Raw genomic sequence first — 13,327 nt, forward strand, 5'->3', positions numbered from 1 at the left:
GCCAGGGCTTCCAGAATGACCATCCCACGGAGTCATCTCTGGGCAGTTAACTCCTTTTGCCTCAGGAAAAGTAGAGAAAGGCATTTGTTTCCAGTGGGCAAGTGGCATTGCGCTGCTGGAAGACTAAGAAGGTTTAGGATTTCCTGCCGAAGGTCCCTTTCATTTCCATGCCTCCCCAGCCATTAATAACACACCGTTGGTTGAAGAGACCAGGTACTGGGCAAGGTGAGATGAAGTGAGAGGGAGCGCTGGAGATGCTCTAACTGGACATTCGAGGCAGATCATTTTTTGTCATGGGGCCATCCTGTTCATTGTAGGATGTTTAGCAGCAGCCTTGGCCTCTAATCACTAGATGCCAGTAGCATCCCTTCCAGTGTGACAACCAAAAATGTCTCTGGATGTCATCAGATGTCCCCACTGGAACACTGGTTGGAAACCACTGCTCTGAACTGGGAAGGGGATGATGGATAAGAGTAGAGAGGTGGGATTAGGGAGCATTGTGATTGAGCAGGTAGGGATGAGAGAGTGACAACAATGAGTGTCTTTGGGACTGTTAAGTCCATGGCCAAGGGCAAAAAATGGAAATGCAGCAATGGATCATCAGGGGGCACTTGTCCTGGCACAGGACATCAAACTCCAGACCCCTTATGATTATCCCAAACTCAGGTGATCTAGTGGGGCAACTTCTCCCACTGAATCCCAGCTTCTGGCACAGGGCTGGATGCGTAGTAGAAGCCTACTGAGTGTTTGTTGGTGTGTGCATGAGCTCATATTTGTGAAGTAGTCCCTGAGGCCATTCACCAACATTTCTTTTATTAAGAAAGCTCATCTGTAAGCATGACGCCCAGACCACTTTGCTGTTGCCCCATGTAGCACTGCTTTTACGGAACTGGACTTTGATTCATTCAGTCTATCTTGAGGAACATCATACAAAAATCCTGTTAAACTTGCAACTCTGTTCAGAGCTATTTTATATAGCTCATTGATCACCATGTTACAGAATGCCGTCTTTATAAGAATCCAGTGGGAGAGATTTCCCTCTGGCTTCTGCACCAGCAATAAACATATGAAACATAAAAAATAAACAATTGATTTGTTTTTTCACTTTGACCCTTGAATCATGAAGCTGGTCATGATTCTCACTTTGCTCTGGTTGCTGGGAAGGTTAGAAATGCATTCATTGATGGCCTACTTCAGGCAAGCAGGCAAGTTATTTGGGCATGGATTGGGGTATTTTTGCCTGCATCCATTTTCTTGTATTCCTTTATTATTCTTTGACTTGGTCTGTGGCTTACTTATTTTTAATTGTATTATGTCATATGTATTTTGCAAGTCACTTTTAATCCATTTTGGAATAAGTAGGAAATTAATACATTTTTTTAAAAACCCAAAGGATGTTGGATTCTTCATGTTGGCCTATGTCAATGTCCAGGCCAGGACTGATGCCATCCAAGCTCCTGACCTTCTTTGATCTTGCATATTGAGCCTAATTATCCAGATTTCTCCATGGTCAGCATTACTGCAATCAAGTGCAGGTTTTTCATTTGTGATCTCCATCATTTCCATGACAATATGCAACAGCGTCATGAGAACATAATTATAATTCCAGTCCAATAAGAAGCAAAAGAGGCAATGGCACAGAGCTGTGGAACGGCACAAAACTACAGAGAGATCAATACAAGGTCATTCTCTGTTCTCCGATAATAACATTGAGTCTCCTGGAGAATGTAGGGTCCATGGCCCAGGGTGACGATGGATCTGCAGCGAGAAAAAGCCGTAATCTGAGTTATTGCGTAAATTATTGTTATCTTTGCATTTTGGATTTTCTCTTTAGAATTCTTTCTGGTCTGCAAGTTTCTCCCCTGAAAATTCATGTTGCTTCTCCAAAAAGTTCTGATGGAATACTGAATGAGATGCCCTTTGACAGTTTAGCTGTGAATTGAGGGTGCAAGAACTCACTGGTCATTAACATAGCGTTTCAATAGTCCATCAACTATTAGAATACAAATTGAGCATCTGTAGGAGTGTATTACAGCTGATTCCTGTCATTTCTTTCTGAGCATCTAAACCCTTATCTCCAGTAGCAAATACGTGGAAAGATGCATCAGATGACTCTTTCAATTCCAAGTGACAGAAACACAGTGTTAAGTAGCTTAAATCAAAAGGTACAGTCATTGCCCATGTAAATAGGAAGTTCAGGGACAGACCACTCTTCCGCCCAGGCTGGAGCCCTCACCTCCAGCAGGGCCTCTCTCTGTTTTCAGCCCTTCAGCCCTGCTTGACTGTCTGCAGCTTCACTCTACAGATGGGTCTTATCTTCATTTTGGGCAACAGGATCTAGACAGCCTCAGTTACAGCTTCTAGCTGAGCACACCTAGAGGAAGAGGCTTTTCTTTCCTCATCCACACACTGACCCCAGGAGCACTCTGAGGGGGCCTGATGAACCAACACCAGTGGCCAGAGGACGCGCATAAACTTTCTAGTCAAGTTCTCATCTTTGGTTGAGAGGGAAGAGTGGGAATCATCAGACAGCTCCCACAGGTATGCCTTAAGTGAGGAGGGAAAATCCCAAGTGAATCATAAGTGGGGGAATGGAGGGCGTTTTGACACCAGACTTTCTACAAGCAAATGATGTCTCGTGTACACTCTTCTTGAACATAGACAAAACAAAATCACTTCATCATACAAAGCCAGTATTACCATGATACCAAAACAGGGTCAGGACAAAGGTAGGAAAATATAAGCCAGTGTCACTTGGAACGTTTGATGCAAAAATCCTAAAAGAATAAACCTGAACCCAGTAAAAACAATATATATATATACACATATATATATAGTATATGTTATATGTAATATACTTATATATATATTTATTATACATTATTATATTATATAATATATTATATAAGTTATAAATTTAAAATATATATTATAAATATATACTTGTATATTTATTTATTATTATATATGTTATATATAATACACAGGTACACATACATATGTCTATATATATATACATAGATATACATATATGTATGTGTGTTTATCAAGTAAGGTTTAGTCTAGAAATGCAAAGACAGTTTAATGTTAAAAAAAATAAAACCTTTGAACCCATTCGATAAAAATTCTTAGCAGTCTAGAAAGCAACTTTCTTAACTGGATAAATGATATCCATCAAATATCTACAGCAAACAATTTACTTAATGGAGAAACAGTTTACTAAATTCCAGAACAAGATAAAAATGCCCAGCATCACCTCTTATAATCAATGTTTTACTGGAGGTCCTGGATAGTAAAATAAAACAAGAAAAAGTAAGCAGCATAAGTATTGTAAGAGTATAAACATGGCAGTTTTTTGTAGAATACATGATCATCTTCATATAATAAGTGGAAAAAATATAAGAAAGGTATTAGAACTAATAACTAAGAGGTCAGCCAAGCTGCTAGATTTAAGATAAACATATAAGCAATTCCGGAGTGTATTTTCCCCTAGCAATGACCATTTAGTACACCTTACTTTAAAAGATTATCTTCACAATAGCAATAAAATTTATTTTAAAATATTAGAATACTCTGCTCAATGTTATGTGGCAGCCTGGATGGGAAGGGGGTCTGGGGGAGAATGGATACATGTATGTGTATGGCTGAGTCACTTTGCTGTGCACCTGAAACTATCACAACGTTGTTAATCAGCTATACTCCAATATAAAATAAAAAGTTAAAGTCATAAAAAAATGCATACATGCCAGGCCCTTAAGTAGAAAATTATAAAACTTTATTGACAAACATAAAAAGAAGACCAGGATAAATAGATATTTCATGTTCATGGAAAGGTTGGAAAGTTCCAGCATCGTAAAAATGCTAATTCTCTTTAATTTGTAAATTCAACATAATTCCAACAAAAGTCAGAGTTTTTCAAGAAACCAGATACATTTATTCTAAAATTCCCATGAAGGAGAAAAGGTTAATACAGATGGCTATGACCATGTTGAAAGACAGATTGAAGCGTGGCTTTTACAGTGCTGGCTAAGGAGGCCCTTGGTTACCTGCTCCATGCTCCAGTGTGTCAAGAGCATCTTTGTTTGATTCTCTCCATCCTCGCATGGGCCCAGATAGTCCACCCAGAAAAAGTAGTGTCTGGAAAAGGCCAGTGCCTCCAGGCTGGGGAGCCTACCTTGGGCAAGACTCCTGGGCAAGCTTTATTTTTTAACATCTTCACGAGCATCCAACTCCTGCAATGCATCAATTGGAGCAGTGATCACGCACCAGACAGCTTATACTTGTCCTGAACCAAATATAAAGTCCAGCTGGTGCCCTCCAGGTGGCCCTGGACAACCCCACAAGCCCCTGGACCACCTCTTTCCTGCCTGGGCAGGCAGCCACTGCTCCAGCCCTGAAGTCAGCCTGAAAGAGAATGGAAGAAGCTGGTCTGCATCATCACCCTTGGATTGTCAGTGGCTAAGATGCTGAAACTGGGGGAATGGGAGGTGCTGTCCCCAAGACCCTACAGAGTCCTGGACTCCCAGCACCAGAAGGTTCATGCTGTCCTTCTGTCTGGGTCACAGTCGCTGTGTGTCCCAGACCCAGGGTACCCTTCATCTGCAAAGACCTTTCCACCCACCTCACTTGCTGGAGAGCTGACTTCCTCCATCCACATGCCCACTGCACCCCAGAGAGACTTCTAGAGCCCCTGTCTCCCTGCATGACCACTGACTGTTGACTTAGCCTTTCTCTCCCAGGGGACTGTGTGCCCCTTCAGAGTGAGGACAATTGCTTTGTCCCAGTGTCCCCAGCACACCGCCCAATGCCTGTCACAGGACAGGTACTCTGTAAACATCTGGTAAATTTACAGTTTGGGGTCACAATATATCACCCCCCTCCTCCTTGCTTTGATTCTGACCTGTATAAACAGCAGGTGAGATATACAATAACTGTGACTCTTGGGCAGCCATTTCTTCTCTCTCTGGATCCCAATCTCTGTAATACAGGGCTGGTGGGAGTAGATGGCATTTAAGGTTCTTTCCATCCTTGGAGTCCCTCATCCCATAAGCACATGGTCTGCCACCTCCCCTGTGGCCGAATCAGGCTCCCTCCTCAGGGCCGCCCGCCCAGGTCAGGGAAACACAGCAAGTACATGTTACAGCAGCGTCTCAGCAGCGTGTGGTTGTAAGAGCTCCATGAGAGTGGCAGGTCTGAGTCTTGTTTTCACCCTGACAGTGGCTCACTGAGGCCCTTCTTCCCTCTTCTGCCGAACGAGGGGAATGGCCTGGCTGGCCCAGGTCTAATAGTCGAGGATCTGAGACACAGATCTAAGCATCCAGGACAACATCCTGTCATTCTGTGATGCCCATATTACAGTTCATGGTTCTGTACGGAATGTGACGACATTTTATGACGTGATTCTAGTTTACAATTGTTTAACGCCATTCTCAGGGTTTTTATGTTGGTGCTTCAGCCCTTAAAAGGCCTAAGTGCAATTTCTGTTGCTTTGGGGGGAAAATACACTCAAAACCTTAGCGGCTCAAAATACAACCATTTCATTATCTCATGTTCTGTAAGTTGACTGGGCTCATCGGGGCGGCTCTTCTGCTCCATGTGATGGCAGCTGGGACTGCAGCAGAATATCCAGATTCCCAAGGTGGCTCACTCTCACGGCTACTGGTTGGCGCTGGCTGTCACTGAGTGCTCAGCTGGGGTTCTTGAACAGAGCACCTTGGTTTTCCTTCTCGTGGCCTCTCCACAGGGCTTGGGCTCTGGCCGGGTTCTGAGAAGCAATGTGAGTAGAAACTGCCAGTTCCCTTAAAGCCTGGGTGTGTCTTACCAGAGCATCACTGCCTTCAAGGGCTGCAGAAACAAGATCCTTGTGGGGAGCAGCATGTGTGGGGAGGACAGGGGAATGAGTGGAGAAGGGGCTGCAGCTTTGGAGACCAGCTACTTAAGTCCGGACAACATCTAATTAAAGCATGTACTAAAAACAAAGTAACATGTTGGAGTCCAGTATTGGTACAAGTGCCATTTGTGAGCCAGAGGACTGGTGCTGTGTCATAGAACACTGTAACTTGGGCAGCATTAGTGCCTCTCTCTGAGCCTCAGTTTTGCTCTTCTGTAAAATGGGGGCATCGGTCTTGAGGGCATTGGAGTCATCTCCATCCCTAACTTTCTCTGCCCCTCGGTGCTCCTAGGTACTCCTTCCAGGACGAGGAGGACATGTTCATGGTGGTGGACCTACTGCTGGGAGGGGACCTACGTTATCACCTGCAACAGAATGTACATTTCACAGAGGGGGCCGTGAAGCTCTACATCTGCGAGCTGGCCCTGGCCCTGGAGTATCTGCAGAGGTATCACATCATCCACAGGTAACCAGGCTGCTGGAGGGATGCTGGGGCGTAGGGTGTGATGGGGGGGACTCTGCAGCCATCCAGAGTATCTTCTCACTGACATTCTTTAGAAGTGGCAGTACATGGAGATCATAAAAAGCAGAACAGCTTTATTATTGCTTTTACCTTCTCTACCTACTCCCTTGTCACATGCATCGAGGTGGAACACTCCCACTGCCTGTGTAACCTCCTCTCTTGGTACCCCACTGCTTAGAGACGTGGCTGGTGGTTGGCCTTTGCTTCTCCATTCTGGTGTGTCTTTGGGAGGCTGGAATGTTCTGTCCCTCTAGGGTCAGGTTAGAAAAGTCACAGTGGCATGAGATGGGAATGTGAGGGATTCTACTCTATTCCTTTCCTTACTTTGAAATCAATGCTGTGCATCATGGAGGATTTCTTCCTCTTGGGAGGCTTCAGTGCTGGCTCTGGGCTTTGGATATAAGCTCTGAGTTTCTGCTGCTTCCTCAGGGCCTTTGCTTCTCCCCGCCTGTGCACAGCACCACCACATCCAACCTGGTGAGCAAGGCAAGTTTGACTGCAGAGGCAGGAGGCCGGCGAGAGGCTTCAGAAAGCAATGGTTTCATTAATAAAGTCTTCTCTCTGACCACAGAGGAGGGGGCCAGCGTGAGTAGCTCCAAATCTGTTCACCCATCGTCTTGCACCGTGCCTAGTGGATCTTCTTCTAACTTACACAGTTTTGGAGGACTTGGGAAAGACAAGAACTTGAGCTTCAGGGTGAAGACGGTAGATGAAACACACACACTGCACACACACACTTACAGTTTCTCCTTTCTAAAATCTCCATAGAATGACAGTAAGGAGGGTTTGAAAAATGGTAAATTCACAAGGATGGGGAAAACTAAAGAGGAGACTATAGCAAAACATGGTGGGGAGGGGGATTAGAAAGAATATGTAGAGTAGTAAATGGCTTAGGATGCCAGAAACTGAATTTTGAGTTGTTCCCGGGAAGACCCATGAATTGATAGGCACTAGAGAATCCCCCGCAAGGCTCAGGAATGGACAGTCATCAGTATCGATGGAAGGAGGAAGAGGGGGTAAAAGAGAGGCTAAAATGAGGTTCATTGTTTGAAAGCCTTGTAAGATGTATTGAGAACCCCCAATCTGCTTACCCATCCTGAATAACTGGATGGCTGTCCCTTCCTCTTCCAAGCGGAAGACTGAAGGTTTGTTCCCTCAAGAGAGTAAAATAGAGAGTGTCTGGACTGAAAGACATCAAGCCTCTAGAGTTGGGATATGGTACTGAAAATAGCACGACTAAGTAGACGCATCCATACCAGATGCTCAGATAACACACCCTCCCCACTTCCAGCTGGGCTCAGACCTTCCTCCTCCAGGCTGGACACCTGGATGATTTCAGTGGGGGTTTGGCTGAGCCAAGAGGAAAGAGATTTAGACATCAGAAGTTCCCCAAGACCCTTGGAGTGTAGTTTAGGGTCAGCAAGCCCTGCTCATTTGTTATAAGCTCCCAACTAAGTTAGTGACAACTAAAGATTATCAGACATCCAGAGAAATCTTCTAACATGAATAGTGAGAGCCACGCAGTCAAATGGAAAAAGAAAAAAAGCTTGGAATAAACAGAGACTCTTCCAGGAGAAGACACTATCAGAAAAACTATGATCAGTATTTTCAGCGGGATGAAAAGATTTTTGCAATTGTGAAATAAGAAGTACTGTGTGTATTTAAAGGACAGACATCAGATTCAAAGGACAGACATCAGATCAGAGCTCTTATAAATTAAAAATATGAATGTAGAAATGAAAAATTCAAAAGATAAATGTTTGGAAGATAAAGCTTGAAGATATCCTACGCACAGTAGAATAAAAAGACAAAAAGAAAATATAAGAAAGTTAGAGGACCAGTACAGTAAGTTCAATATCAGAGAGAGAGAGAAGGAAGGAAGAAGGCGAGAGAGAGAGAAAGGAAGGAAGGGAGGGAGGAAGGAAGGAAGGAAGGAAGGGAGGAAGGAAGGAAGGAAGGAAGGGAGGGAAGAAAGAAAAGTGAGAAAACATAAACATAGGGCAAGAAATCATCAATGAAATAAAGAAAATCTCCTGGACCTGAAATATATGAATTTCCAGACTGAAGGGTCCACCAAGGATACAGTGACTAGAAACAGACATACATCAAAACAAACTTTGGATCCAGTAAGCTCGCACTGTAGAACAATAGTTTGGGATTATCAAACACCAGAAGGCAGTGGAAACGTGCTTATCAATCAAATGTGAGATGTACGTTTTCACAAGTTCGAGGTCTCAAAAAATATACTTCTCATATACCTTTTCTCAAGTAGCTGTTAGAAAATGACACGGACTCCACTAAAATGAAGGACTAAATCAAGGAGGAAGAAATGGAATACGGAAAGCTGGAGCTCCAGCAAAGAAGAGAGAGGCAAAGGAAATCTTCCGGATGATGGGTGGGTCAAGGATGTCAGCTGTGCCTGCAGTGTAGACCATGACCAGTTCTGATTGGAGTCAGATCAGAAGTCCCTGGGAGAGACTTCTTCAGGAAGAGTGAGCTGATAGAATTCCTAAGACATCTGGCTGCCTTGAGATATTTATTTATTTGGCAAAGAATCTGAAGTTGAATAAATGCGAAGTTCAGGGAAAAAACTCAGCAATAAATAGAAGATAATTTTTAACTCCAGGGAATGAAAGTGTTGGACAGGACATTGCATATCATACAATTTACTACATGAATCATCTCTGCGTAGCATGCTTAATCATAATCACCTAACCCCTAAAAATTGACCTAACCAAAAATACAATAATACCCCATGAGGGGAAGTGAGGAAATGGGAAGATGAGTGTGCCTTGTGGGGACACAAGAAGGAAAGACTCCTACATACTCGTCTTCCATAGTGGGAAGCCAGCAGATGGAGCCGGAAATTGAAAAGTCAAGGAGTCCTGTACAGCGGTCATTTCAAGATAAGGAGCTAAATACCAAAATTACAGCCTGGGAGAGATAAATGGATGGAGAGGGAAAAATCAGGGAGAAAGTGATAGGGCTTGTTGCTATATTGTAACAAAACTTTCAGCACCATTTGATTCTTGGAACTGTTCCCCTGTATAATTTTGACACAAATAGTAACAAACATAACAAAATGCAAATGAAGACGAGGAAGGAGGGGGAGGAGAGGTCGAAAGAGGAGGAAGGGGAGGAGGAGGAAGTGTAGTCGTTCCAGTGGTAACAGTAGTAGTAGTAATAGTAGCAGGAGCAGCCCTGGTCGAATAGGAGTAAAGGGACTGTTCAGTGTAACGCAGAGTATTTCCTGAGGTCCATTGTTCATTCACACAGTCATTGACTAGCTTTTGCCCACAGGCATTCCTGCTGTGGAATCTGGGTTTATAAGCACTGTGCTATATTTGTTAAGGAAGGTCGCCCTATACCAGAGTAGCCTCTGTGGGCTGGCTGGGCTTCTTTGAAGGCAATGAAAGGAGCGAGTTCTTTACCAACCTATTGTACAAGTGTCATTCACCCATTATCACAGTCCTTCCTCTGCTAGTGTGTAATAGATGATCTATTTGCCTACATCCCCCCAGACACTGAGTCATGTGGACCTTGGTGAGACAGATGCCAACATCCCAGAGCAGAGCTGACGATAGACCAGGCGGAAAATGGAACTGTCACATAAGAGCATGGTGGTTTGGAACCATTTCATTGTATTTCAACAAATGTTTTTATGTTGCTCTATGTGGGGTCATCTGCCCTCAGATTCCAGATCTACCTGAGAGAAAAGGAGCTATCCAACAATGCAAGGACATTTTTAACAATCCACTAAAAGTAAATGGAATTACCTTACCATTTCTAAACTTACAGACTTGGCAGAGATTTGAGTCAGGGTTTTTTTCCCCCTCCCATATGGTTCAATAAATCTCTTTTTCATTGTGTATGTATGTACAGACTTGAAATTATGTGTGTCTGTACACATTGTGCATAGGGATATAGGATAATGTAGTGCAATGTTTTGTATTCATTCAACAGCTGAATATGTAAGTCCCCTACTGCATATGTACAAGACACTGTCAATGCCATATTTTATACAGACTGATGAATGTTGCTTCTTTCCAAGTAGCCACACTTGCAAGTGGTAGAATCATTCCACAAATGCAAGCCTGAGTTGAATTGCCAAGAATTTCTATCTTCCATCTTGGTGGACTCGGACATGTGACTTAGCTTTTTGGACTTCCATTTCCTAATCTGTAAAATGGGCCTGATGACACCTACTTCACAAATTCCATGAGATGCAAATTCCATGAGAAAAAGTTCATAAAGGATTTAACTGTGCCTGGGGCCTTTTAGGTGCCTCATCCCTCTTTCTTTCTTCTGGCGGAATTGATTTTGAAACCAAGTGTTCATTTATACTTAGTGGTGACAAATCTCCATCCTTTGAGGATGATGTAGATCTGTAGAAAATAAAAGGTATTTCAGAGTATAACCCAGTGAGTTTGAAAGTGCATAAGCAGGAAAATACCATTGTGGGTTCAAAATAAATCATTGTCTTAAAACAATTAGAAGATTTACTTTTTAGAGCACTTGAGTTGGTCCTTCATTCTTTCAAAACACTCTGGGCCAAGAAGTGTGCCAGCCCTGGGAAGAAAATGATGGGTGGGACCCTTTGCCTGCACCTGAGCAGATCCCCTGGGTGGAAGAGACAACCACTCTAGGGGCCAAATTACTGCAGTCCGAGGGGGAGAGGGGACCCAGGACAGGACACCACACAGTGGCGGGCGGGACCTCTGAGGAGGACACCCAGCCCAGACTGAGGTGGGGGGCAGAGCAGGGGGCACAGAGGAGGCTGGCAAGGCTTCCTCTGGGACACGCAAATGTGATTTGTAGGACAAATAGACATTAGCCCAGAGAAGAGGAACGCTGGAGGCACTGGGCAGACAGGCTCCTACTGAGAGGCCTGGGAGGGCAGAGCCTGAGTTGGTCAGCTCGGCGGGGAGCACTTCCTGAGGCTCCGGCTGGTGTCAGTCATTGATGGGTTGAAGCTTGGGAGTGATGTGATCCAACTGGTAATCGAGAATGACGTTCACTGAAGGCACCTCCCCGGGGTGCTCTTCAGCCAGAGCTGGTTACTGGACTAGGTACCCAGAAGGGCCGGGTCATACAAAAGCAGATGACTAACAACAGCGACAGTGAATCAAGTTTATTAAGCTCTTGTGTGTCAGCACTACTTTAAAATATATATATATATATATACATATATATATATATATATATGTATATATGTATATATATATGTGTGTGTGTATATATATATGTATATATATACATACATACACGCATGTGTATTGTGTGTTTGCATATGTGTGTGCATATAGCATATATATGCATATGTGTGTATATTCATATACATACAAATATCATCTCACTTAATTCTCACATCAATCAAATGGGCTAGGTACTAGGATTATCCTAATTTTTCAGAGCAATTGGGTGATTTGCACTCTGGCACACAGCTGGCAGGTCATGGAACCAGGTTTCAAACCAAGACACTCTGACCCCAGATCCCATACTGATGAGCACATGCTCTCCTGGCTTTCTGCATTGAACTGTTTATAAAACACTTCTATGAGTGAGGGTGCTTACACATCTGAACGTAAAAATATGCATGGATGGATCTCATCGACTCCTCACAACCGCCCCTGAGGAAGGCTCTTCCAGCAGTGCCCATGAAGCAGGGAAGGCTTCTGGTGGTGACGCCCCTAGCCTGAGGTCACCCCTGACTCACTGCCCGGCACAGAGGAAGTGCTCCATTAACTACATATTGAATCAATGAAGAAGTACTAAAGAAAGAAGTGAAAGACACGCCTTACTTGAAATTACTTGAAAATACAAGTTCAAATTCAATAAGTCACTACCCAAATCTTGCACTGCTTCCTGTAACTTTTCTGCCCAAATATCCCTTGATATCTGAGGAGTCAGCCTTTTGAAAACTTCTGGTGGGGCCCAAAGTAGCCAGGCACAAGCATGAAATTCCTTTGAAATCTCATGTTTGATGTTAAAAATTTCTCCAAGTTCCACTGCAATATGTAGTCATAATTCTTTTGATACATAAAGTAGTGCTTTGAAGAACTACCTTTCATCAGAAAAGTAAAGGAAATGAACGATAAAGGCTTCTTGGAGTCTCCTTGGTCAGTGGCAGGTGCTGTTGCATTACATCTATCAATTTGGGGGAAAAGAGCAGATTTGAAGAGAGCTCCTGGCTCAGGTGAGGTTCACGGCACCAGTAATTCTCTCCCTTGTCTTTTATTTTTAGATCCAATCCAATCACATAAATATGAGCCTGTAAACAGCAAGCTTGTTCACTGTTTTGAACAGAGCAGTGATCTAAATACTAATCGAAGTGGGTTTGGGGCAACATTTTCAAACTTCTTTTGAAGAAAAATTTTCACCAGTGAGGTTACTTCTACCAAACTGTGGTCTGAAAATTCCTGAAAGTCGTAGGGCAGTGTCCTTTACTCCCTTGGGAAAATCTCTCGATGAAGTCTGATTATTTATATAGTGCATTTTATTTTGCTTCCAGCCCTGAACCTGCATCACATGCAGATTAACTCATAGTCTCAAAGGTTTGTAATCCCAGTGGTCCTTCACTTCATCAGACTCACAGGCTTCCTTTCCAGGGCAGAAATCTCATCAGATATATGAGAAGCATCTTCAGCTTTGCCTTGGAGTTGTTTATTGAAAGTATTCAGCTTTGAGAAAATATCTACTTAATAGGTCAAATATTTGTGAAGCCCTCTCTATCATTAAAGCTAATTATAAATTTTATTTGAGGGCTTCTTTATGGGCTTTGTCAGAAATCTTTTTCTTTTCCTTTTTATCTTTAGGAAAAATAATAGTTCAATCCTGAAACACTAGCAAGCACCTTTCTTTAAACTAGCATTATCTTTGAGAAGAGCAAGCTTTTCAAAGCCACTTCTCATTTC

General features: G+C 43.2%; 1 protein-coding gene across 3 annotated transcripts in view; it reads left to right on the forward strand.

The window, feature by feature from the left end:
* Positions 1–13,327, forward strand: part of STK32B (serine/threonine kinase 32B) — a 343,316-nt gene that overhangs the window by 219,200 nt on the left and 110,789 nt on the right. For all 3 annotated transcript variants that reach the window (XM_036852052.1, XM_036852053.1, XM_036852055.1), the window contains exon 4: positions 6,183–6,356. In XM_036852052.1, coding sequence (XP_036707947.1) covers positions 6,183–6,356 — 174 coding nt within the window. The remainder of the gene's footprint in view (positions 1–6,182; positions 6,357–13,327) is intronic.

Source organism: Balaenoptera musculus, chromosome 5 (assembly GCF_009873245.2).
Source record: "Balaenoptera musculus isolate JJ_BM4_2016_0621 chromosome 5, mBalMus1.pri.v3, whole genome shotgun sequence".
NCBI classification, from domain to species: domain Eukaryota; kingdom Metazoa; phylum Chordata; class Mammalia; order Artiodactyla; family Balaenopteridae; genus Balaenoptera; species Balaenoptera musculus.